Below are 26,128 nucleotides of genomic sequence, written 5' to 3' on the forward strand. Positions count from 1 at the left end.
ATTAATGCCAGCCAACGTGAAACACACCGAAATGCTCAGCGCTGCTAGGATGGGGGCGGGCACTGACATAAGCACGGGTGCGGGGGAGGGGGGGGAGCATGGAATGAAAGCTCCTTGAAGGCAGAGAGTTGCCTCAGGGAGCTGAAGAATTTAAAGCCAATAAATAAAGACTTAAAAATCCAGAAAAAAAATGTCCACGCATCGGAACATATACATGAAAATTCTGTCCATGCATTTTTTTTTAAAATTTAATAACGGAAACCTCATTCCCACTTGGATGAGGTTTCGTCAAAAATGCAAAGTCCACCCGGCAGATTCACCCGTCCGCCAACCATAAGGTTGGGCTTAATTGCCCTCTTCATTGCCGGCAGGTGCGCTTCTGACTTTTGCGCGCGGCCGTCGACCAAATCATCGTGCAAGCACGGGGTGACGTTGGGACGCTCACCCGGCGTCATCACCCGCTATTTTACGTTCGAGCGGTTCAGGAGTGCGCCCGTACACCAACCTAAAAATTCTGCTCATGATCTTGGAAACGTTAAGCCTCTGTGTCCCCTGCAATCCATATGCAGTTTGAATTAACAGTGATGGTTCAAACAAATAGCCTCCAATCAGCTGTGACTCAAAATCCAATTTATTTTTCTCAGTGACCAGAATTCCAAACTCTGTGTGAAATTTAATTTAGCACACTATATTCTTTTTATATATTTTGTAAAAATTTTGATCTACACTCGTTCCAGCCCATCAGAAATGTCAAATTGGAACGACAGTGAGGGAATCAAATCAAATCACATGTTCAGTACTTCACCGGAGGAAGGGAGAATTGCTATCTTCAGAAAGAATAAAAGTTTGGCATTAACCTCCTGATCCTAATGGTTCTCTTGATAAATGCACTGCTTGGTGTGGTACTAAGCTATACAAGTCAGGAAGGTTCCAGATTCAGTGTCAGTTTTGGTGTTGAATTAGTTAACCTTGACAGAGGTGGGAATGGAGTGCCACAATTGACCTGAGTGGTCCTGGGAAAAATAGGGGAAGAAATCAGCCAAGTTTCCAGGATGTGACTGTTCCTACATGTGTGCTATCAAGTGATAACAGTCTTGAGAGTTCAGCCTTGAAGAAGAAATATCCTGCCAACAATCACTGTCTAAACTTGGACATGAACAATGATGAATAAGGCACTGAAGGACAGCTGGGTGGAGCTGTACCCCAGCTAACAGTTAGAATGTTTGTACAGGGTTAGGAGTAATGTGAAAGATATAAAACTATCATATCGAAAAACAAATGCAAAATTTCCAATTACAGTCACCCACTAAATGCTGCTACCTTTCATCTCCAAAGGCACTTAATTTCTCAATAACCTTCTGCTCACTTCTTCAATCTCTTACTTTTCTTCTCACTCTTCACTATTGTCTTTAATCTGTGTCCTTCAGTTTTGCTGTTAGGATCTCCACATTTGTGTGTTTTCCCTCTAACAGTCTTTCCGGCCTCTTCACTATAGGTCTTCTCTCGCTACCACCAGTGTCTGTGGTATTTCATTGGCGCCAGTGTTTACATGAAGAGTCAGCGGGTGTGTTTTAAAATAATTAAATACATGGGGCAGAATTTTGCTCTTGGCGTGCGGGATCGGTTCCCGACCGTCCCCGTCCGCCACCACTCTGTAGTTTTATGTGGGCGGGCCAATTAAGGCCCGCCTAGTGTGATACGCGAGTGGCAGTGCTGAGTGCTGCCTGTGCTGGCGGGGGGAGGGGGGGGACGAGTAGGCCTAGCGCAAAGTTCACGCATGCACAGAGCTGCCTCAGGGAGATGAAAAATGTATTAAAATAATTATTAAAGAGCAGAAAAAAATTAATGAAACATATCCCCTCATGTGACTCTGCATAGCAGTGGCATGTACCTGTAGCGCCACACTACCTCCCAAGGGAAAATACAAGCATGTGTTAAGAGTGCATGAAAATGTGTGAGGAGGTGAGTGAGTAAAGGAGGCTCCAGTCACACTACAAAACTCTCAGAATAGATCCAATTAACGTCGAAGTAAGCAGCTGTATAATCTTTTCCGTAAAAAGTGAATCATCGCCATCAGAGACATGGTTCCAAGTTGGGGCCTTTTCTTAAAAAAAAATTGTCCTCCTCTCTTTTCTCAGACTAATCCTCAGCCACCTCACTTAGTTCAACAGGTGGCAACACTGGCAGTTTGAAGGTGGTGGGGGTGGAAGCACTTCTGAATTCATCTTCTACTTGAATTTTTTTTATATAGCTTAAAGCTGTGACAATGACCATGGAATGCCAATTAATGATTTAAACTGATGCAATGCCTCAGTAAAAGACTTCAAAATCTAGAATTCAATTAGAGGAGGCAGAGGAATAGACATCACTGAGTCTTACAATATACTGTCACCATTGTCAACTCACCTGATAGCCTGGGACCTTCACAAGTTTTGGTGGTTTGAAGCCTGCCAGAGTTTTGTTTGGGAAGTAAGGGATTTGTGTGTATGTAACATCTTCATAGGTTGGCCTATTCTTAGGTTTACTATAAAATTTCATCTGGAAAATACAGACAAAGCATCATGAACCAAGTCTGGAATTTGGCTTCAATCCCAGGTGTAATATTGAAAGATACAAAGCAATAGGATCCCAGGTATAGTACTGAATAGTACAGATCTCAGATCCTAATTTTAATTGGATTAAGAACCCCTGTGGGGCGAGGAGGGGGGGTGTTGGCTGGGATCTGAAGCAGCTTGCTAGAAATTATGAATATTTGGATATGCATTGGTGAGAGCAATCCTCTAGTACCCTGCCTAAATAGCTATTTTTCGTGTTTAAGCCAAGATTGTGACTGTCAGTGGATTATGTGATCACTGGAAGTTTCAGCCTGGGAACTAACCAGACCCCAAATTCATACGTGATCTAATTTTCAGGCTTCTGTGCACGTTTAATACGACACTGCAAAATAATTAGTCCTCTTATAGACTCCAAACTCTGCTGAACACAGTGCCACAGATTTGAGTTAAATGGACAGAATGATAACATTATCTATTCAGTGCAAACACAGCTCCAGTTGGAGGAAATAGGAGAAAGTCTCTCAATCCTTCTCCCATCTCTTTTTGCTTCCAGCAATCATACAGAGATCCCGGTACTTTTCACGAGACATAAAACCTTTCTGAACAAGGCCAAACTGTTGTGGCTCGTGCTGAACTGCTTTAAAAACATGTCCTACATCTTGGAAGATTAATATCAGATGTTTCTTGAGTAACTCAGCCCAGTGTTCTGTACCCAAGGGCATGAAAAGATCTTCTAATCAGAGGTCAGCATGCACTAAATAAAAAAGGGAGCAGAACGGGAGTTTAAAAGAAACAGCTCTTCCTTCAGGATTAAACCCTGACCTGCATTCTCTTGTCCTGTAACTAAAGCCTACCCTCAGATAAAAGATGTTCTAAATGGGTTTGGGTTTTGGCATATAGAGAGGGGTCTAGTATGGAAGTGAAATGGCTCAGGAGTTAAGGCAGTTTCCAGAGATGAGTGGCCCAAATCCGGCACCTGGCTTGATTGGTGGGATGTGGGGAGAGGGGACTTTGTGCTTTGTGATGGTTTTGATGTTTTCCTTTGTACATTTGCAAATTTATTGTATCTATGGCCACCCACACTGATTGTCCAAGATTAACCCTCCATCATTCCATCAATAAGGAATTGTGTTTTCTCCTAGTAATGCGCATAACTCTCTTGGCTTAACTAACTCTTCCCATCCAATCGCAGAGGAAATGGCATTTTCAGAAAAACCAAATTCAGTTTAGTGCTAATGAAAAGGATCCAGGGAAACCAACTGTAATATCAAGGGAGAGAAGAGTAAAGAGTTTGCCTGCTATCCTGACCAACTCTGGTGATGAAAACAGAAATTTCTATCAGTAGTAAGGTAAAATCATATAAATGAAAATAAATTATAGCTGAAAATGGTAACTGCCATCTCTGGGAGGTGTGTGAAGTTTGCCTGGTGCCTGGTTCCTGGTTTCATGGAATCCTCAGCATTGCTACTTCAGTGAATTCAACTTGCTAGCAGCAGTCTCAAACAGCGTAAAGACTCACTCAACTGAAATATTGTTCCCACAGATTAATTTTGAATTTGCCCTCCCATCAAGCATAGGTCATGTCCTCTGGTTCCAGTGCTTTGGACTAAGTGAAGTAGCTCATCAGTATCTACAACAGTCCTCTTAGAATCTTAAAAACAGCAATAGTCTATTTTATCTAGTCTCTTTGGTATCCTAATATCACCTCTCAATATTATTTAGACATGTAGTTTAGTCTACACACAGTGGTCCAAGAATATGGTATTTTCCCATCCTTTAAGATGAAGAGAGAATGGAGTCAGCTTTCGATGTTCTCTCCAGTGACTGTGATTCAGGGTTAATTGTCACATAGGCTATAGTAGCCACACACAGTACAAAGGCACAAACTTTTCCTCATAATAGACTCAGTTTGTGGAAAATCCAAACTACACAAGAAAGTTGTCAAGACCAAACCACAGTAAGGCCATCAACTAACTTAAAAAAATAACAGATTTACCAGTCATACCTATTTATGGAATATTGTAGTGTGCAGTTTGCTTACACAAGTCACTAAATTCCAGATTCATTTTATGAGCAACATTAGAAGAACTTTCTAAGAGATCTGATAAGGTGCTACATAAATGCAACACATTCTTTCTCTGCACTCCCTCTAACAAACTCCAGGCAAAGGACTGACAGCTCTGATCCACAACAGGCAAAGTAATGTCATGTGCCAGTCAATCCAGGAGCAGATTTCATGGAACTGAATGGTTCACATGCCTTTGTGCATCCAGCTCTTACACCTCACTTTTCTCACCTCCTTCCACTTCTCCTTTGTGTAAAGAAAGTTTCTTTCCCTTATTAAAAGTTTTAGGAATTTGCTGTTGATGAATTTTATTCTCTCCTTCTGTCACAGGAATACAGTTAAACAAAAAAACATGCTGGGCAATTGAGTTCGTTAGATGCAGCACCAGCATTGAAGCACACCGGGAGTGATCGAAGACAGATTGACTCTGTTAACTACGATAGGCAGCTGTCAATGCTAATCACTGTGATGCTCTACAGCCAAGACAAACAAACAACAGAAAATCAATTTAAAAGCTGACAAGAGAGGAGAGGGGCAGAGATAGCATCTAATTAGTAAACTGGGAGGGAGGGGAGAAAGAGGAAGGGTGGCCGGGACATAAGAGGAGACGACAGGAAGGCAGCAGGGGCAAGAGGGGGGTGAGGAGGGGCGGAGGCAAGAAGGGAGAAAGAAGAGGGGTGCAGGGTGGAAGTGAAGGGAAAGAATGGTTGTGGCTCAACCTACCTACCAGTCCATATGTTGTCCCAGGATGGTAAAAAAATATCTACTGAAGATCTGATTTCATGCCTTCTCTAAGTTTAGCTAAACTAAAGCATTCTCACTCAGGAATGTTTGGCACTTTCTACAGGGCAAATCAAGACTGAGAAGAGAGAGAGAATATGCATGGTAAAACGTGAAATTGTGAATAAACACCAATCTCGGATTCTGTAGGTTGCAAGAGGAAAGACCTGAAGAAGTGAAGAGTTTCATAGTTTGAGGTCCTGGGAAAGCTTTGTAACTCTGTATCCAGGGCTCTGCACTCAAGTTATTAGAATTATTAAGTTATTTGAATTACCCACTTCAGTAGAAAATTGGTAACAAGGGAATAGAGTGACAATCTCACAGTGAGTATTCAGATTGGCAGCACTATTAATACAATTACAGACATTCCTAATATGTCACAGCCTCCAGGCTGTCAAGGAAGAAAAGGCTCCTTGCGACATTGCCACTCATTCCAATTACTCATTTTAATAATTAGTTCCTCAACAGTTGCGTGATATTGTTCACATAAGACATTGGGACAGACAGGGGAATAGAAAGGGACAAGTGTGTAGATGCTTACTAAGCCCAATTCTTCCACAGTCATTTCACTGCCCGATGTCAGCTTACTGGATCCGAAAGGGAATTGGAGAGAAAAAATTACTGGGCTATGGAGAAAGGGTAGGAAAGTGGGACTAGCTAAATTGCTTTCACAAGGAGCCAGCATGGAAACAGTAGGCCAAATGATCTCTTTCGGTCCTGTAGCCATTATATGATTCTATAGTGCGCATTATCAGATAGGAGGAAAGTTTTTTGGGGAATAAAATTTCTTTAGACCGCTCTTACCCTTTCTAGTAATTAAAGTCTTTACTTCTTTTTGTTGAATCTCAGAAGAAAACCAGTTTCAATTATTAGGACTCTACGCCTCTCTTTAATTGGTTTAAATTCACTATCAAGTGTGCTGAAGGTAACTTCCACATGATTTTTTTCAGGAATGCCTCGTGTCAAGGGGAAGAATGGAAACAAGCATTTGTTACTGTGAGGGGAATGGAGTGCATAATATACAAGAAACCCATTCCCTCCACCTCTGCCCCAATTACTTGGCAGCGGCAGGGTGCAGGATAAAAAAAATCATTCAGAGGAAGTCATGGCAAAACTATAGGGTGCAGGGTGATCTGGTCAGACCACTACGACAGTATAGTGATCTGTTTTGGTCATCGAGACACAAGGAAGACATCCAAGCATTGGAAGCCATGAAAGGAACTGTAAGGCTGGCTCCTACTATTAGAGATTTGAATTGTGAGGAGCGACTGGAGAAACCTGGAGCTGGATTTTATGCTCCCCTGCCAATGGGTTTGAAGGCGGGGGAGGGGCGGGCAGCCTGCCTGCTGCCAAGTCATTGGGGCAGAGGTGGAGGGAATGGGTTTCTTGTGCATTATGCACTCCATTCCCCTCACAGTAACAAATGCTTGTTTCCAACCCCTCCCCCACCACAATTATACTAATCGTGTGGGCCATCTAGGGCCCTTAAGTGGGCAATTATTGGCCACTTAAGGGCCTCATCCCGCTGATGTCAGGATTTAACCGCTGGCAGGAGAGGCAAATGGCCAGCCTGGCAGATTTCCTGCCACTGTCGGTGGTGGGCAGGGTGGGGGATCCCTCTTAACAGGCCCCTCAGCCATCACAGCGCTCCTCAAGGTTTTATCATTTCACCACCCCCCCACGTTGCCTTCCCCCTCTTAGCCTTTCAGACCCCAGCTGCCCACCTCCCTCACATGTGCCAGCCAGCATCGCACCTGGCAAGACCCCCAGACACTTACCCAAATCTTGACTGAACGCCACATGCTTTGGTCCCGCAATGCTGAAGAGCTGCTAATCTCTGGCTGGCTGGCAACTCTCTGAATTTTGTGCTCAAGTCTCTGGAATGGAACCTATAACGTTGTAACTTAGATCAAATGGGTACTACTCACTGAACCACAGTTGACACCTGGCAGCTCTCGGAGCAGGATTTGCTGTAGCTAAAGGGTGGAAATCCCACCTCCAGCCTATTAACAACCAATTGACCATTAAATGGATGCAGGATAGCCAGTGTTTTCCTCAGGGAGCTCCCCCCCCCGACCTTTCAGACAGGTGGGCGTGGAATCCGGTGCCTCGTATAATTCAGCCCTTGGGCTTTTCAATCTTGAAAGGAGCAGTTTGAAGAGTCATATATAATAGAATATAACATAGCAAGTGATACAGAAAGAATAGATCCAAACAAGTACTTTAAATTAAACTAAGAGAGCAGGATAAGGCGCTATAGGTATAAATTGCTAAAGATCAAATTTAAGGCAGAGCGATCCACAGGAGGAGTGGAACACCAGATATAATATTGGAGATGAAACCATAGAATCATTTAACAATTAGATGCTGCAATTAGGGAACTGCAAGGGCATTCTAGATGGATCAGCTAAGATGAGCTGAATAGACTTCATCTGTTTCAGAGAATTCAGTTATTTGATCCAATAAATTATCAAATCAAATTGTTGTAACCGCTAAATCTTGTTCCTTAATTGGATGTTTTAAATCAAATGGGTTGATTCTTCAGTGTCAGATTAATGGGACAGTATTCTATTGAAAAGCAATTTTTTTTAAATCCTCTTTAGAGTTTTATTTCCTCTGAACACTATTTCAATGCATTATTTAATATGTTCCCGTTAAATTCCTGTTCCTGCTGCTGTAAACCAGTCATTAACTCACTTATTTTAAAAAAGTAATAGAGGAAGTTAAAAGTCCATTAGTTATAATTTACATCAAAAAAGTGTTTACCCTCTCTCCACACCACCTGCAAAATGAGCACAAATCCCATTTGGCTTTTCAGTGCTGTTGGAGCATGATTTACTCAAGTTCTGGGCATAGTTTAGCGCATATTTCACGTAGGAGAATCAAAACCATAAAAAGCTACTTGTAAATTTTCAAAGTGATTGTAACCATTTAAAAATAAATGTAAATTAATCAAGGAGTCATAAAACGATCACAAGCACAGGAGGAGGTCATTCGGTCCATTTGCCGGGATTTTCCAGCACTGTCACAACAGGACCCGCCACAGCTGACTCTGCAGCCCAGCTAAAAGTCCATTGACTTCCAGTGGGACCGGACAACCCTGGCGACGAATGGGGCTGAAAAATCCCGCCCATTGAGTCCGTGCAGACACTCTGCAAAAGCAACTCCGCTATTGCCACTCCCCCGTCTTTTCCCATAGCCCTGCAGCTTTTTTCACTTCAGGCACGTATCCAAATCCCTTTTGAAAGCCACAATTGAATATGCCTCCATACTGTCTCAGGCAGTGCATTCCAGATACTAACCGCTTGCTACGTAAAAAATGTCTTTCATCATGTCTCCTCTGGTTCTTTTGCTAGTCACCGTAAATCGGTGTCAAAAATACAGAAAGAACACAGAACAAGATGGAGACAGAGGTTATGATCTAAAGCTATTGAACTCAATTTTGAGTCCAGAGGCTGAAGAATGCCGAGATGAACGATGAGGTGCTGTCCCTCAAGCTTCATTGCAACACTGTGGCAGGCCATAGGCAGACAAGTCAGAGTGGGAGCAAGATGGAGGATTGAAATGACGAGCAACAGGAGGTCTCTTCCTCCATCTTGTTCCATGTGCAATTTGCTGAAGTTATTGTTTTGCTGGCTTGCTTCTTTCTTTATCCCTTCATGTTCCATTCAGATGGTTGTTATTTAGCCATTCACGCCTCATCTAGGTTATACCCATGTCACAGGCTAAGTTTATGTGTTTTCTTATTGTCCATAATCAAGGTGTTTTCATATGTGAAGTTAGTGTGTTTTCTTAACCTCAGAGTGGTTTGGCCCAATTTAAATATTTTCCCACAGCGAGCTTTTGTGAATTTGAAAATAAGGATTATTTATTATTACACCCCTGCTCTGGAGGTTTAATGCGACATCTCACACACTGACACACAAGACAGGTGCAGAAAAAAAAGATTACAAGCAACAGTTATTTCAGTCTCTTTTGTAGCAGCCTTGTCATTTCTGAGATGAATTAATGCTTTGGCTGGAGTGGAGGTCTTATAAAGCAGAAGATTCTCAGTAAGCTGCGAGGCCTCTTATAGTTGAATTACCAGAAGGTCGGCTCTTAGGTGAACTTGATACCACTGAATTCCAGGTTAAATTTGAAAGTGACATACTCCAATCACAAACAAGAATCTTAAAAACTGAAACAAAGCCAATTAATTACATAGGTGTGAGGGGAGAATTGGCTAAGGTAAATTGGGTAAATAGACTGAAAGTTATGGTGGTAAATGAACTGTGGAAAACATTTAAAGAAACAATTCAAAATGTCCAACAAAAATACATTCCATTGGATAAAGACCAATCCGTGGCTCACTCAGGGGGTTGGGAATAGTGTTCAATTAAAAGAAGAGGTTTACAATTTTGCAAAAAACTAGTAACAAGTCTGAGCATTGGGAGTGTTTTAGAAACCAGCAAAGGGCAACCAAAAAGTTGATAAAAAATAGAATCAGAGTAAACTAGCCAGTAATATGAAAACAGATTGTAAGAGCTTTTATAAGTAACTACAATAGAGAGTAGCTAAAGTAAACGTTGGTCTGTTGGAATCAGCAAGAGGAGAAATGATCATGGGGAATAAGAAAATGGTGGAAGCACAAACGAATATTTTGTGTGTCTGTCTTCACAGTAGAGGATGCAAGTTTCATTCCAGAAATAGACGGTAAGCTATGGGCTGAAAAGAGTGAGGAAATTAAGGAAATAAATATCAACAGAGAAAAAGTATGGGAGACAATTAAGGGACTAACATGAAACAAATCCCCAGGACCTAATGGTTTACGCCCTAGGGTTCGAAAGGAGATAGTTGCAGAGGTAGTGGATGCGCTGGCTGTGGTTTTCCAGAATTCATTGGATTTAGGAATGGTCCCATCAGAGAAAACAGGGAGCTACAAATCAGTCAAGCCTAACATCAGGGACAGGATTTTCTGCTCGTCGGGTGGGAGCGACAGGCAGGCCCGGGAGCGGCCGCGAAAAGGTCCACCACCCGCGATCAGGTCACGACCGCAATTGCGCGCTGGTTGGCCAATTAAGGGCCAGCCAGTGTGAAGTGCGCCGGTGAGCCTCAGCACTGCCAGGGTGGGTGTGGGAGGAGCGCAAATGCTGAAATATGTGCATGCGCAGGGGTGCACTCACTTAAAGCTCCCTGGAGGCACAGAGCTGCCTCAGGGAGCCGAAGATTTTTAAAATGAAAAGTGACGAACCAACAATTAATATAAGCATGTCCCCACATGTGACTCAGTCACATGAAGAGGGACATGTTAAAACTGAGTTTTAAAATTTTTTATTTATTTTTTATTCACTACAGGAAACCACATTCCACCCGTGGATGAGGTTTCACAAAAGACACAAAGGCTACCTGGCCTATTCACCCGCCCGCCAACTGTAAGGTTGGACGGGCAGCAAAAAATTCAACTTAATTACCTGCTTAAGGGCCTTAAAAGGCCTCTTAATTGTCAGTGGGCGCGCTGCCGAGTCTCGTGCGCATCCGCCGACCAAATATCACATGCTATTTCAAGCTCGGGCATGCGCCCGCACGCCAAGCTGAAAATGCTGGCCCAGTTGTTGAGAAAATGCTGGAATCTATTATTAAGAAAGTGTTAACAATGCACTTAGAAAAGTATAGTACAATTAGAACAAGTCAGCATGGTTTTACTAAAGGGAAATCCTGTTTTACAAATTTATTGGAGTTTTTTGAGGTTGTAAGTAGTAAGGTAGATAAAAGGGGAACCAGTAGACATTCTATACTGGGATTTCCAAAAGGCATACAATAAGGTGCCACACAAAATGTTAACAGGTAAGATAAGTGCGTATGAAGCTGGAGATCATACATTAGCATGGATAGAGGATTGGTTAACAGATAGGAAGCAGAGAGTGGGCATAAATGGGACTTTTTCAAGCTGGCAGGCAGTGAACAGTGGAGTACCACAAGGGTCACTGCTGGGGCCATAGCTATTTACAATCTATATTATTGACTTAGGTGAAGAGACAGAGGGCAGAATCGTCCCAGATTTGCACTAAGTGCAGTAGCGAGTAGGTAAAATGACATTTTACCCACCGGCCACAATGGCGGCTTTTCACCCTGTTTCGTCCCAAACCTGCCGCATTAATTACAAATTCCTGGGAAACACACCGTATCCATGGTGGGCGGGCTCTCATTCACCCGCCAGGTCATCACCTCGCCACTTCATCACGCCAGGCACCATATTTAAAGTGCAGCCGCGCGCACACCTATCAGTGCTTCCAGCCCAGGACTGCTGCAAAGAAGACCTGGCCCCGAAAGGCAAGAAGGCTGCAGCCCCAGGTTCAATGAAGTGCTCCTCGAATGCCCCTGTGTTTTTGACACAGTGGAGGCTCACCGTGATGTCCACTATTCCTGCTCTGGCCATAGGATGGGCAGCAAAAAATGGGGCTTGGGAGGCAGTGGCAGTGGTGGTCAGCGCCAATGTCCTGCAAGAGGGACAGCCACTCAGTTCTGCAAGAGAATGAATGATCTCCTCCGTTCCGCCAGGGTAAGTCACTCTTCTCATCGCTCTCAACTCTCACAAATCCATCACACATCCCCCGGGCCCTCACTCACTGCCAGTTCCAGGGATATCAGCACTCATTCGCCCACACACACCTTCATTGTACTCATTCCGTCCATGGCACCAAGCACCACCCACACATGCCAGGCATACTTATCATCTGGCCTGACAAGCGGCCTGTTTACACTCTCTCCATCTCTATTTACGCAGGACAAGCTGGCACACAACAAGAGGGAGAAGTCGCAGACTGGTGGAGGAATACCTGAAATCAAGATCCTCACAGGCTTTGAAAACAGAGCCATCCAGCTGGCCAGCGAGGATCTGGACCGTTCCTGCGCTGACGGTGAGGTCACTGGTGAGTTCGTTAGTGCTCCACCAAGTGAGGATCCAGCAGTGTAATATCCATCGGACAACCATGCCATGACTGATATGTCCTGTTTCACAGGCCACTGCCATGCACTAACTATCTCTCCTTGCTTTCACAGGCACATCTGCCAAACAGCTGACAGAGTCCATGATCCAGAACTTCCAATCAAGCCCCAAAGGAACCTCTGAAGAATAATCGGAAGGCACACTCCTTGAAGTCTCATCACAGCGCTCACCCACACCCTCCACCAGCGCAGAGACATACACCACAGACTTCCCAGGTCTCAGCACTCGGAGGACTGCTGGAGGCCAGAACGTTGCTGAGTCTGAGTCAAATGATGAGCCTCTGGACTCAGTCATGTCGCAGTTGCTGGAGCTGCAAAGGAAAGCTCAGGAACATCAGGAAGGGATGTTCGCTGCACTCCTCAGATTGCAAGGCATGATGGAGGAGTCTGTCCACCTTCAGGCTGAGGTGATAGCACTGGCATGCCAATGCATCAAAGTTAGGATGGCGGCCACCATGGAGACCTTGGTCCAGGATATCACTCCTGCACTGCTGCACAGGCTGAACTTCATTGCTGATCCCATAGTTGGCCTGCAACAGTGTGTACGTGAGAAGGGTGAAGGGCAGCGCAATCTAACTCCAACTACCCCTTCGCCTCGAGGAGTCAGACAGAGGCCGTCAGGCACCCATAGGGAGGAGGGTCAGCAGGTGCATGCTCCAGGGCCTTCCACCCAAGTGACTCTGGGGGTGTCCAGCCCATCTGAATCCCCTCTTCCTGTGGCCCCAGCAGCTCCAGCTCCACAGGCCGAGGAGGGTGCCACTGCCACACAGCAGGAAGCCGAAAGCAGGCGAGGGCCCACCAAGTCTCGGCCCTCCAGAGGACACCCATCATGGTCATCACAGACGGGGCGTTGCAGTTAGCAGGCTGCCTCCACCTCCGCTGTGAATGTCGGGATGCCAAGATGCAGCGACAGGTTAGGAAGGTTTAGAAGAATTAGTTGCACAACCTGGGTATGGGTGTTAATCACTTGCACATACTGTTCACTATTGTCAATAAACTCCCAAGAATGTCTCCGTGCCTATGGCTCCTTGTTGTGATGAGCAGTATTCATGTCACTCAGATGTAAAACCTTTCTGCACAAGATAAAGGCAGGTGTCTCAGTCCAGGGCCTCTTCCCTGTGCTTTGTGCAGCCTTCAGACCAAAGTGACGGTCCGGCCTCACACTCCCTGGACACATTACTGATGCCTGCACCTCGGCAGTGCATGTCATTGCTGCCAGAATGTAGTGGGCAGACGTCACAGAGCTCCAACATTCTCTCAGTGTGCTCTCAACACCTTTAAGATGGGGCTGCCCCCCCATCTCTTCAGCATCTGTGACCAGTGACACTGTGCTCTTGAAGGGCTCAGGTGCTGAAGGCAGACAAAGGATCAGATGCTTTTAAAAGTTTCATGGCTGCGTCTCCACGATATGACGCTGATCACAGCGCAAGCGAGCTGCCCTGGGCCAGACAGGAATCAGACATTCTCAGAGGCTATGTGACGATCTATGGACTGTCCTCACTGCACGTCATCATCATCCTCTTGGAATCGAGCAACAATTAGGGCCTCCACTGCGTTTCCATGACAGGAGCCTTACACAGAGGGTATATGCTTTGCCATAAGCCAGACTGGAGTCAAACGTTCTATGGTATCTCCTAACTGCATGTTGTCATCATCCTCCACAAAGCCAACAGCTATGAGGGCCTCCTGAATGCGCCTGCCTCGTCTGGCCGGTGCGAGGGCCTCATCGGCGCCTTTGAGGACCTCCTCACCCTCATCCCCATCAATGTCCTCCTCATCGGAGCAGACCTCCAGCTTCTCCCTCTCCTCCTCAGACAACTCCTCTCCCAATTGCAGCGGCACATTGTAAAGGGCGCAGCAGGGCTCCACCAGACCAGTCCAGGCACTGGAACCTCATTTTCAGCATCCCAATGGCTTCATCAAGTTGTGATTTGCAGCATAAGCCACGTTATACCTTTGCTCAAATCCTGCAGTAGCTGGCAGATATTTCTGACCAGTTCCCTAGATACCATAAACTTCAGCGACATTGGTTCTCGGTCATCTACAGGAATGAAATGCGGTGTCTATAGACCCTGGGTCTAGCTAGGCGCCGACCAGTTTTGAGACAGCCAGGGTTTTTGTAACTGAATGATCCATTCCATTTAAATCACCCTTTGATTGCTTTTCAGGAAAAGACATTGGGCAGGATTTTTCGGCCCCACCCACCACTGGGATCGTCCAGTCCCTCCAAAAGTCAATGGACTTTTGGCTGGGCCGCCACATCCCCCGTGGTGGGACCCACCACAGCAGGCCAGAAAACCCCAACCATTGAGCTTCAATATCCCTATGACCCAGGGTGAAGTAGAAAGGCGAGTCGGCTGAGATATGAATATTGTTCAGTTGACACGTAACAAAGAGACTTGTGAACTTCACAAGTGGTTATAATTATCCATATTTTAATTAGGTATTTGCTTGAGTTTCAGGCCTGTCTCGAGCCGATATGCCAAAGTCACATGCTATGTTGCCAGCATCTTAAAAGCTGTTGTGTCCATTTTTAAAACACAGCTTTAAAATTTGTAATACCTTTCTGCCAGTACTGGGCATGACACCCATTACCACTCTGTTTGGCTTTTGCATCACAAAATCTTTTGTACCTTAATACCTCCTACCGTCCACGCGATCATAGGCCTTCACTTTTGTTCTTCCTGCCCCTCCCCACTTCCACTGGTTTAAAAGTTCCTACATTTCTATTTTCCCCCTGTTCAGGTGAAAAGTCATCAATCTGAAATGTTAACTCTGTTTCTCTCCACTGCTGAGTGTTTCCAGCATTTTTGTTTTTATTTCAGCTTTTCAGCATCTGCAGACTTTTGCTTTTATACAAAGCAAGATGGTTATAATTGTTGGAGGCCAATCATCTCAGTCCCAAGACATCGCTGCTAGAGTTCCTCCCAGTAGTGTCCTAGGCCCAAATATCTTCAGTCGCTTCATCAATAACCTTCCTTCCATCATAATGTCAAAAGAGGTGATGCTCAGTGATGGTTGCATAATGTTCAGCACCATTCGCAACTCCTCAGATATTGAAGCAGTCTGTGCCAATATGCAGCAAGACCTGGACAACATTCAGGCTTGGGTTGATAAGTGGCAAGTAACATACACACATACATATCCCCTTGACATTTAATGACATTATCACTGAATCCCCCCCACCCACTATCAACATCCTGGGGATTACCATTGTCCAAGAACAGAACTGGACCAGCCATATAAATACTGTGGCTGCAACAGCAGGTCAGAGGCTTGGAATTCTGAAGTGAGTAACTCACCTCCTTACTCCCCAAAACTTGTCCAATATCTACAAGGCACAAGTCAGTATGGAATATTCTCCATTTGCCTGGATGAGTGCAGCTCCCACAACACTGAAGAAGTTCGACACCATCCAGGACAAAGAAGCACCTCATTGGCACTCCATCCACCAACTTCACCATTCACTCCCTCCACAGGAGTGTGTACTATATACAAGATGCACGGCAGCAATTCACCAATGTTCCTTTGACAGCATGTTCTAAGCCTGCAACTTCTACCACCTAGAAGGACAAGGGCAACAGACCCATGGGAACACCTGCAAGTTGACTTCAAAGCCACAAACCATCCCAACTTGGAACTATATTGCCATTCCTTCACTGTCGCAGAATCAAAATCCTGGAACTCCCACCACTGTGGGTGTATCTGCACTAGATGTACTGCACCGATTTCAAGATAGTGGCTGACCACCGCCTTCTCAAGGGCAATTAGGGATGGACAACAATTGCTGGCCTTGCTAGCAACACCTACATCCTATGAAACAATAAAAAGAATCATTATTGACTTCCCTGCCCCTATGCAAAATCTCTCTGTGCCATGCAACAGATCAGGTCCAGTGAAGTCCTACGTTGCTCCGTCATTCCAAGTCCGGTGCCGTGCAACATAGAACTCGCTCCACACTACATTCTCCAATGTCCATTACTGCACCTTTCTGACATTTCAATTGCCATGCACCCACATCCTTGTGCCTCTGTGTGAATCTTATGCTGAGACCCATGTGCAATATGAAATAGTGAAACTACCCAAACATTTCTAGTGTAGCACCTTACAGCCAACAGACCAGAGAGAGTTTCAAACTATTAGACTGGCTGCATTTGAATCCAGAGTGACGTCTAACACAGGATGCCACACAGTGATAGGTGTTCTTTCAAATAATTCTTGTTCATTAAGATTAGAATTTACCAGTTAAAGGTAATTTGATGCTTTACGCTATTTACGCAGATGTACATCATAGTTAAAGCTCAAATGAAACAATCTGCCCCAACCCTGGGGAGTTCATCAGAGTAGTTCAGATGGAACAATGATTAAGCTCAGATTTCACTGCATACCTGATCTAACTTTCCCCTTGTTAAATGGGCCAGGCCTGGCCCAATCCCCTAATTATACAAAACAAGTCCTAGCTCAATCCCTCAATAACTCTGACCCAGGCATAATATGCTCTCCAATTAAACAGACCCTAACTTGTTCCACTCCCACACTGGTGGGCATCAATAGCCCTGTATCAATTGACAAGATGAAAGTGTAGTTGGTTAAGGAACAATCCAGGATGTAACAGGTTCCTTCAACACCACCTTCCAAACCCGTGACCTCGACCAACTAGAAGAATAAAGGCAGTATCCACGTGGGAGCAGCAAAATGCTCACCGCACCATACATCATCCTAGCTTGGAAGTCTATTGCCACTCCACTGTTGCCTGGTCAAAATCCTTTAACTCTCTTCCACATAGCGCTGTGGGTGTACCTAAGTCAAACTGAAGCAGTGCAAGAATGGGCTGGAAATGCTGGCCTTGCCAGCAACACCCACATCTCATGAACAAACAACAAAATGTACAGACCCAGACCTGATCTGCATCAAAAAACACAATGAACCAGACCTGACCCATTCCCCCAATTACATTGATGTGGACTTGACAATTCCTGGAATTGATTCAATAGATACTCCTTTATTCATTCGAAAGCAGAGAGCATGTTCCTGCACAAGAGAGAGAGAACACCCTCAACCCAAACTGGGAGATAATCTTGTAATTTGGAATTAAGGCCACATGATTGAAGGTACAAAGTTCACAGATTTACAGTATAATTTCACTAGTCCATCTATGCAATAAAAATAGCAAAGCTGAGGATTGTTGGTGGCTTGCCTGTCTTTCAACTAATGCCCTTAAAAGACATTACTGCATGTTTCATTGGGTCTTAATTTATTGTCTGTCCAACTTCTGACCATTAATATTCTTGGAATTCAGTGATAATCCCTATCCTTTCACCAAATGAATGTTTTCATATATATATATATAAATTGGTTTGTATAGCTTTTCTCTTCCTTCCACTTGAGTGGTGACCCAGCCTCCTCTCAGCAACTATCCAAGTGACTGAAATCAAGAGTTTTTCACGTGGGGAATCACAAACACATAATATGCATTCCCTTGTTCTGTGGTGCAGTGTGTTAGGAATAATCCTGAGAATTCCCTTGAGCGAGAGACGAGTTGGCATGGTGACATCGTTGGCAAAAGGTTGCTTAGATATCATGGAATCATAGAATGGTTACTGCACAGAAGGCTATTCGGCCCATCATGTCAAGGCTGGCTGTCTGCAAGAACAGTTCAGCTAGTCCCACTCCCCTGCTCTTTCTCCATAGCTCTGTAAATTCACTCTCTTCAGGTGCTCCACCAATTCCCTTTTGAAGGCCTCAATTGAATCTGTCTCAACCACACTCACAGACAGTGCATTTCAGACCTAAACATTTTCTGCATAAAGATTTTCCTCATGTCATCATTGGTTCTTTTGCCATTCACCTTAAATCAGCATCCTCTGGTTCTTGACCCATCCATCAATAGGAAGAGTTTCTTTCTATCTACTCTGTCCAAACCACACACAATTTTTCATACCTCTATCAAATCTCCCCTGAATCTTCTCTTCTCTAAGGTGAATAGCCCCAGCTTCTTCAATCTATTCGCAAAACCGGAGTCCATGATCCCTGGAACCATTCATAGAAACATAGAAAATAGGAGGAGTAGGCCATTCGGCCCTTCGAGCCTGCTCTGTCATTCATAGAAACATAGAAAATAGGAGCAGGAGTAGGCCATTCAACCCGTCGAGCCTGCTCCGCCATTCATTATGATCATGGCTGATCATCCAACTCAATAGCCTGCTCCCACTTTCTCCCCATCCCTTTGATCCCTTTTGCCCCAAGAGCTATATCTAACTCCTTCCTGAAAACATACAATGTTTTGGCCTCAACTACTTTCTGTGGTAGCGAATTCCACAGGCTCACCACTAACTCTCTGGGTGAAAAAATTTCTCCTCATCTCAGTCCTAAATAGTCTACTACGTATCCTCAGACTATGACCCCCTGGTGCTGGACTCCCCCACCATCGGGAACATACTTCCTGCATCTATCTTGTCTAGTCCTGTTAGAATTTTATAGGTTTCTATGAGGTCTCCCCGCAATCTTCTGAACTCCAGCGAATATAATCCTAACCGACTCAATCTCTCCTCATATGTCAGTCCCGCCATCCCAGGAATCAGTCTGGTAAACCTTCGCTGCATTCCCTCTATAGCAAGAAAAGTAGGGAGGTCATATTGGAGTTGTATAGATCCTTGGTGAGGCCACAGCTGGAGTACTGTGTGCAGTTCAGGTTGCCACATTATAGGAAGCATGTGAATGCACTGGAGGGGGCGCAGAGGAGATTCACCAGGATGTTGCCTGGGATGAAATATTTAAATTATGGAGAGAGGTTGGATAGACTTGGGTTGTTTTCGTTGGAGCAGAGAAGACTGAGGGGCGACCTGATCGCGGTGTACAAGTTAAGAGGGGCATGGACAGGGTGGATAGGGGGCAGTTGTTCCCGTTAGTTGAGGGGACATAAGTTCAAGGTGAGGGGCAGGAGGTTTAGGGGGGGGATGTGAGGAAAAACTTATTTACCCAGAGGATGGTGACGGTCTGGAATGCACTGCCTGGGAGGGTGGTGGAGGCCGGTTGCCTCACATCCTTTAAAAAGTATCTGGATGAGCACTTGGCATATCATAACATTCAAGGCTATGGGCCAAGTGCTGGTAAATGAGATTAGGTAGGTCAGGTGTTTCTCACGTGTCGGTGCAGATTCGGTGGGCCGAAGGGCCTCTTCTGCACTGTGTGATTCTGTGATCTTTCCTCAGATAAGGAGGCCAAAACTGCACACAATATTCCAGGTGTGGTCCCACCAAGGCCCTGTACAATTGCAGCAAGACATCCCTGCTCCTGTACTCGAATCCTCTTGCTATGAAGGCCAATGTGTCATTTGCCTTCTTTACCGCCTGCTGTACCTGCATGCTTACCTTCAGCGACTGGTGTACGAGGACACCCAAGTCTCACTGCAGATTCTCCTCTCTCAATTTACAGTCATTCAGGTAACAATCTGCCTTCCTGTTTTTGCTACCAAAATGGATAGCCTCACATTTATCCACATTATCCTGCATCTGCCATGCATTTGCCCACTCACTCAGCTTGTCCAAATAACATTGAAGCACCTTTGCATCCTCCTCACAGCTCACCGTTCCACCAAGCTTTGTATCATCTGCAAATTTGCAGACATTTGATTTAGATGAGGGAACTAAATCTTTAATGTATATATTGTGAATGGCTGGGGTCCCAGCACCAACCCCTGCGGTACCCCACTAGTCACTGCCTGCCATTCGGAAAAAGACCCGTTTATTCCTATTCTTTGTTTCCTGTCTGCCAACCAGTTTTCTCAATACACTGCCCCCAATCCCATGCGCTTTAATTTTACATACTAATTTCTTCTGTGGGACTTGGTCGAAAGCCTTCTGAAAGTCCAAATAAGCCACATCCACTGGCTCCCCCTCATCAGCTCTACTGGTTACATCCTCTTGTAACTATTTTCTTCACCCTCTCTAAAGCCTTTACATTCTTCCTAAAATGTGGCGCCCAGAATTGATTCAGTTGAGGCTGAACCAATGTTTTGTAAAGGTTCATCGTAACTTCTTTACTTTTGTGCTCTATGCCTTTATTTATAAAGTACTGGATCCTGTATACCTTTTTATCCACTTTTTTAACCTGCTTTGCCATCTCCCCTGGTCTTTCTCTGTTCCTAGACCACCTCAGAATTGCACTCTTTATTTTATATTGTCTCTCCTCTTCTTCTGACCAAAATGTATCACTTCACAACATTAAATTTCATCCGCCATGTGTCTGCCCATTCCACCAGCCTGTATATGTCCTCCTGAAGTCTTTCATGTAACAATATTTCCAAGTTTTGTGGTACCTGCAAATTTTGAAGTTGTGCCATGTACACCCAAGTCTAGGTTATTAATGATATATCAAGAAAAGCAGTGGTGGAAGTTCTGACTCCTGGGGAGCCCCATAGTACACCGTCATCCTGTCTGGAGAAACTACCGTTCAACACAATGCTCTGTTTCCTGTTATCCATCTAACTTCATATCTAAGCTGTCACTTTCTCTCTTATTCTGCGGGCTTCAACTTTGCTGACCAGCCTGTTATGTGGCACTTTAATCAAATGCCTTTTGGAAATGTCTCAAATACCTTTTCTTTCAGCCTTCTCTGTTACCTCATTAGAAATCAAGTTAGTTAAATATGATTTGCCTTTAAAAAATCATGCTGCTTTTCCTTAATTAAGCCATACTTGGCCAAGTGGCGATTAATTTTGTCCCAAATTATTGTTCTGAAAATCTTTCCCACCACTGAGATTGAATTGACTGGCCTGTAGTTGTTGGGCTTATCCTTGTACACTTTTTTGACTAAGGTGTAATATTTGCAATTCTCCAGTTCTCTGACAGCACCTCTATATCTAAGGAGGATCGGAAAATTATAGCCAGTACCTCAGCAATTTCCTCCCTTACTTCCCTCATTATCCTTGGATACATCCCATCAGGTCCTGGTGATCTATCAACTTAAGTGCAGGCTGCCCTTCTAATGCATACTTTTAACTTAAATTTTTGCCCATCCAGTGTCTCAAATACCTTTTCTTTCAGTTTGAATTTTGCGGCATCTTTTGCCATATTGCAAAATATTCGTTCAGTACCTCAGCCATGTCCCTGCATAGATCCTAATCTATCCCACCCCTCCTCTTACTACCCTTTCAATAGTCATATGCCTATAGAAGATTCTCTTTTATGTTAGCTGCCAGTGTCTTCTCAGACGCCCGCTTTCCCTCGTTTCCTTTTGCGTTTCACCTCCAAACTTTCTATATTCAGCCTGATGCTCAGCTGTATTATCAGCCTGACATCTTACTCTCTGGCCCAGATTTTCATCCCCGGGTTGGGTTCACTGAGTCAGGAGATGTTTAAAAATGTCCCTCCGCAGCTTGGCTTATTGGTTGGAGGCAGGGAGGGGGTGGGCTGAAACAGTCAGGGCGGGCAACCCCAGAGCAAATGCACAGGCTGCTGGGTGCGGAGTTGGGCTGAGCATAATGCCTGCCTCTGTGCCCTGGCACTGCGTTTAAGTAAATAAAAATAATGAAACATAAAAGCATTCTTCCAGCTGTCATTCCTCCACACACTCCCTATGCCCCATCATACCAACCTATGCCAACCCATATCCCACCACCCACCCTATACCCCCATGTCAACTTTGTGCCTTTCTACCCAACCCCATGGCCCCAAAGCTTTGACACTTCTTGGATAGATTTGACAGGTTTGACACCTCCTGAACAACTTTGGCAGGTTTGCTAGACAGCACCTTAACATTTCCTCGACAGCTGGACAGCTCTTTGACAGCTTGACAGTTCCAATGGTTTTGTGCATAAGAAGTGCATAATCATGTTCACTTTTAACATTCCCAAAGGGTGTCTTACCTCTCCCAAAGGTGTCCCAGGGCCCTATCCAAAGGGGGGCCATACCTCTCCAAAGGGGTACCCTGGGTATCCAAACACATCTACCAAGTTCAGACCTCCTCTTACCTGTTCTATTCTGCACATTCCAGATTCCACACTCCTGTTCCTCCAAAACCCCATTTCAGTGGAGGCAGCTGGTGATTTAAATGGCCAGCTGCCTCCATGAATCGTGCATGCGCCAAGGCCGGCCCAACTCCTGTCCCTCCCCAGCAAAGATGGGAAATGCCGGGTTCAGGGGCGGGGCTTAGAATTTTTGGCCATTTCCAGGATTTTCGCCTTGACAGAGAATCCAGGCCTCTATTTCTTTCGTCACCTATGGAGCGCTGGCTTTAGATGCCCAGCCTATCTCTAGTGTATCCAAACCACCTCCTCTTTAAAGGCAGCCCAATGTTCCACGACAATTTTGCCTGCCAATCTTTGGTTCCAATTTACCCTGGCTAAATCTGTTCTCACTCCACTGAAATTGGCCCTCCTCCAATTAAGTATTAGAATGCTCTAGGTTGCTCCTCGTCCTTTTCCATAGCTAACTTAAACCTTATGATACTGTGATCATTGTTCCCTAAAGTTCCCCTACCAACACTTGATCCACCTCATTCCCCAGAATTAGGTGGAGGAATGCCTCCTTCCTCGCTGGGTCAGTTACATATTGATCAAAGAAATTCTCCTGAACACATTTCAAAAATGTTTCCTCCTCTCTTCCCTTTATTTTATTTCTAGCCCTGTTTATATTAGGATAATTAATGCCCCCAATTATCACTACTCTATAATTACTGCAGCTCTCTGTAATTTCCCTGCAAATTTGCTCTCCAGATCTTTCCCACTAGTCTGTGGCCTCTAGAATATACCCAATAGTGCAATGATACCTCTGTTGTTTCTTAGCTCTACCTAAATAAAGTCTGCCCTTGATCCACCGAGGACAGCCTCTCTCTCCAGCATTGTAATGTTCTCCTTAATCAATATTGCTACCCCTCCTTTTTCTTTCCTTCTCTATCTTTCCTGAATGCCTCGTTTTCAGGTATATTGAGTACCCAACTGTGCCCTTTTTGATGAAATTCTCCAGTCACGCTGAGTGCTTATTTCATGTATTTACTGGTCTGTCAAACTGATAATGACTTAGTTTGACCTAGATTTCATTGCCAGGAATCCTATATTATTACAATCTAATCACAATGCCCCCAACCCTGTGGGTACTCACAGATGATGAAGTAATCCCGGTTTCTAGCGAACTCTAGCCCCATGTAGTTGGGGCTAAACTCCTGGAATTTGATAGTGAATTTTATTTCCTTATCAGGTTTGTTACACGCAACAAGCAACTGGGGGTTGATGACAGTGCTGCATGCCTCTGCCTGTGCCTCGGTCACCAGGTATAGCTTGTAATATTCATACTGGTCTGGATTGCTCATTTTCGGACAGATTATATCCAGTTTGTCGCCGATCTCTGGGTACAACACCAGGCCTTTCCCAGCTTGGAATCTAAAAAAATAAGGATCAAGAAGAGTTATAAGTCTGACGTTTTAACAGAACAGAGTTTCCACTACCAATGAAATACCATAGGACCCTTTGAAATCCAGCAATTGTAGTGTATACCATTGCACTATAATAACTGCCTGCTATTGACCCATAAATATAAACACATACTCAAATATATCTGAAGAGAACAACTATTCCCTCCCCTCAACATTTTCTCCCATTGTCTTCCCTGATACAGGTATGTCAAGCCTGATCTTGTCCTCATTCAATCTCCATACATGAACACATTATAAAAGAAGAGAGACAAGTAGCATGAAACTTGTCAGATTTTCTTCTGCTTAGCCCAGGACGACTGAGGCTAGCTGTAGTACAGCTCTGGCTGAGATCAATTAATTCAATAGGGAACCGGATCAAAATATGGCATTCCTGGTGTGTAGAGCTCATTACCACTAATTAGTGTATTGAACCACTGGGGCCACTTAAAATACATGGTTTGAGTAACACTTCCTCCACTTTACTATCCAAAAAAGCAACATTTCTATTACAAGTTATTTTGAGCCAACATATCATTGCTCATCAAAACACCTGGAGTGAACTCCACTGTAAAACACAGATTGTGACCATTGGGGGATATCTTGCTGCATCAAATGCAATGCCAGCCACAGCTAAAAAAAATTGAAAGGGTTTTTTGAAAAATCTATCTGGCTTCTCCAATGATTCCAGAATGAGTTAACAACCAGGAAAATCCATGGCTTGATTCATGATCAGCGATGAGGTAGTTAATCTCTGCTGCAATAACTGCTGGGCTGTTACAATTAGTCTTAATCCCCCATGATTAAAGAAAGGGAAAATAAATGAGCCAAGATTCCTTCTCCTGACCACAATCCAGAGAACTCTGCTGCAAAGACCTGGCTCAGCGTTGAAGCACTGGGCAGAATTTAATGCCCTTCCCCAAGGCAAGTTTCATGGCAAGGGTCATTTATTCAGGTGGGAGGATGGCTGATGGGGATCTCAGTGCCTTCCTGCCGCTGCTCCAATTAAGCCCCGGGGCAGGAAGGCTCGGAGGTCTCTCGTTCAAAGGCAGTCAGTGTCTTATCGAAGGACCCGGCATTGGGAAGATGGGCCCACTGCGAGCCACCCCCGTCCTTGCTGCTGACTCCTCTCCCCCCTTCCTGCAGCTCCCCCACCCGACCATTGCTCACCTGTAACCTGGATGCCTTGGCAATCCTGGGCATTGGGTCAACATATTACTGGCAGCAGCAATCTCTAACCCCGTGATGCTGCCAAGCAATGCACAGCTGCCAGCCTCTGATTGGCCAGCAATTCTCAAGGATGTGGGATTTCCAAAGGTCACTGATCCCAGGGAAGGCCCACCGCTGCCCGGTTAAGTGCCTGATTGGCATTTCATTTGGCAGGCCTTCCTAAAAGGGGGTGACCACTTGCTGGCTTTCCAGCCAGCGGGTAAGAACCACATCAGCTCCATCAAATGCCTTCCACCATGACAGAACAACCCATGGATGCTCACTGTCTAGGCCCACATGTACACTAGAATCAGTGGTTGGACAGGAGATAGCATGGCATCCATTACTGTATTGCTGTACTGCTCAGAACTGTATTCTAGCAGAGCTAATACCTTCAGGAGAGACAAAAAATAATTCTGGAGAGGACAATTTGCATCTGCAGTGTAAACCTGGTCAATAACATATAGCATTGCGTCTTTACTAGCCCTACATTACAACAGGGCCTACAGTTCAAAAGTACTTCTTTAACTGTTGAATGCTTTGGGGCATCTTGAGGTCATGAAAGGTGCTATATAAATGCTTTCTCAGCCCAGGCAGCATACTAAAGGCCAGACACAGAACAAACAGCTCAAATATAGATGAATGCATGTACATGGGAAGCAGGAACGTCCTGGAATCTACCAACAATATATCTGACAATAGGAGTAGGCGTAAATGAAATTAAAATAAGCTCAACCTCTTATCCTGTAATCAAAATGAAATTTGGTGAAACCCCATTCAATCTCTGGGTTCAGTGCACAAAATGGAAGAAAAATATACAAATTGTCCATCCCTGGGAAGGAGGGTCTTTAGAGAAAATCTCATCATAATTACCAACACATATATCATGACCACATGCTTGTCAAGTAACTCTGGAGTTCATTGCAATAATGTGTGAAGTGAGGAGCATGTCACCTGGGTGACGCCCAGTGGCTTCTTGATTAGGAGAAAATCTTTCCTGTTACTATTTTCTTTATCCCAGAGGTATAGAGACGTTCCCAGGTCAGGGTTTTATACAGAGTATGTTGTATTGTAGATTACCCAATACTAGGAGGTACAGACAATGTTGTCCAATTTTACAGCAGATCCT

The 26,128-nt window shown here is 44.6% G+C and overlaps 1 protein-coding gene across 2 annotated transcripts in view; it reads right to left on the bottom strand.

Annotated features, from left to right (window-relative positions):
- Positions 1-26,128, bottom strand: part of efnb1 (ephrin-B1) — a 224,595-nt gene that overhangs the window by 71,238 nt on the left and 127,229 nt on the right. For both annotated transcript variants that reach the window (XM_078547367.1, XM_078547365.1), the window contains exon 2: positions 23,484-23,761. In XM_078547367.1, coding sequence (XP_078403493.1) covers positions 23,484-23,761 — 278 coding nt within the window. The remainder of the gene's footprint in view (positions 1-23,483; positions 23,762-26,128) is intronic.

The sequence above is a fragment of the Cetorhinus maximus genome, chromosome 8 (assembly GCF_964194155.1).
Source record: "Cetorhinus maximus chromosome 8, sCetMax3.hap1.1, whole genome shotgun sequence".
NCBI lineage: Eukaryota > Metazoa > Chordata > Chondrichthyes > Lamniformes > Cetorhinidae > Cetorhinus > Cetorhinus maximus.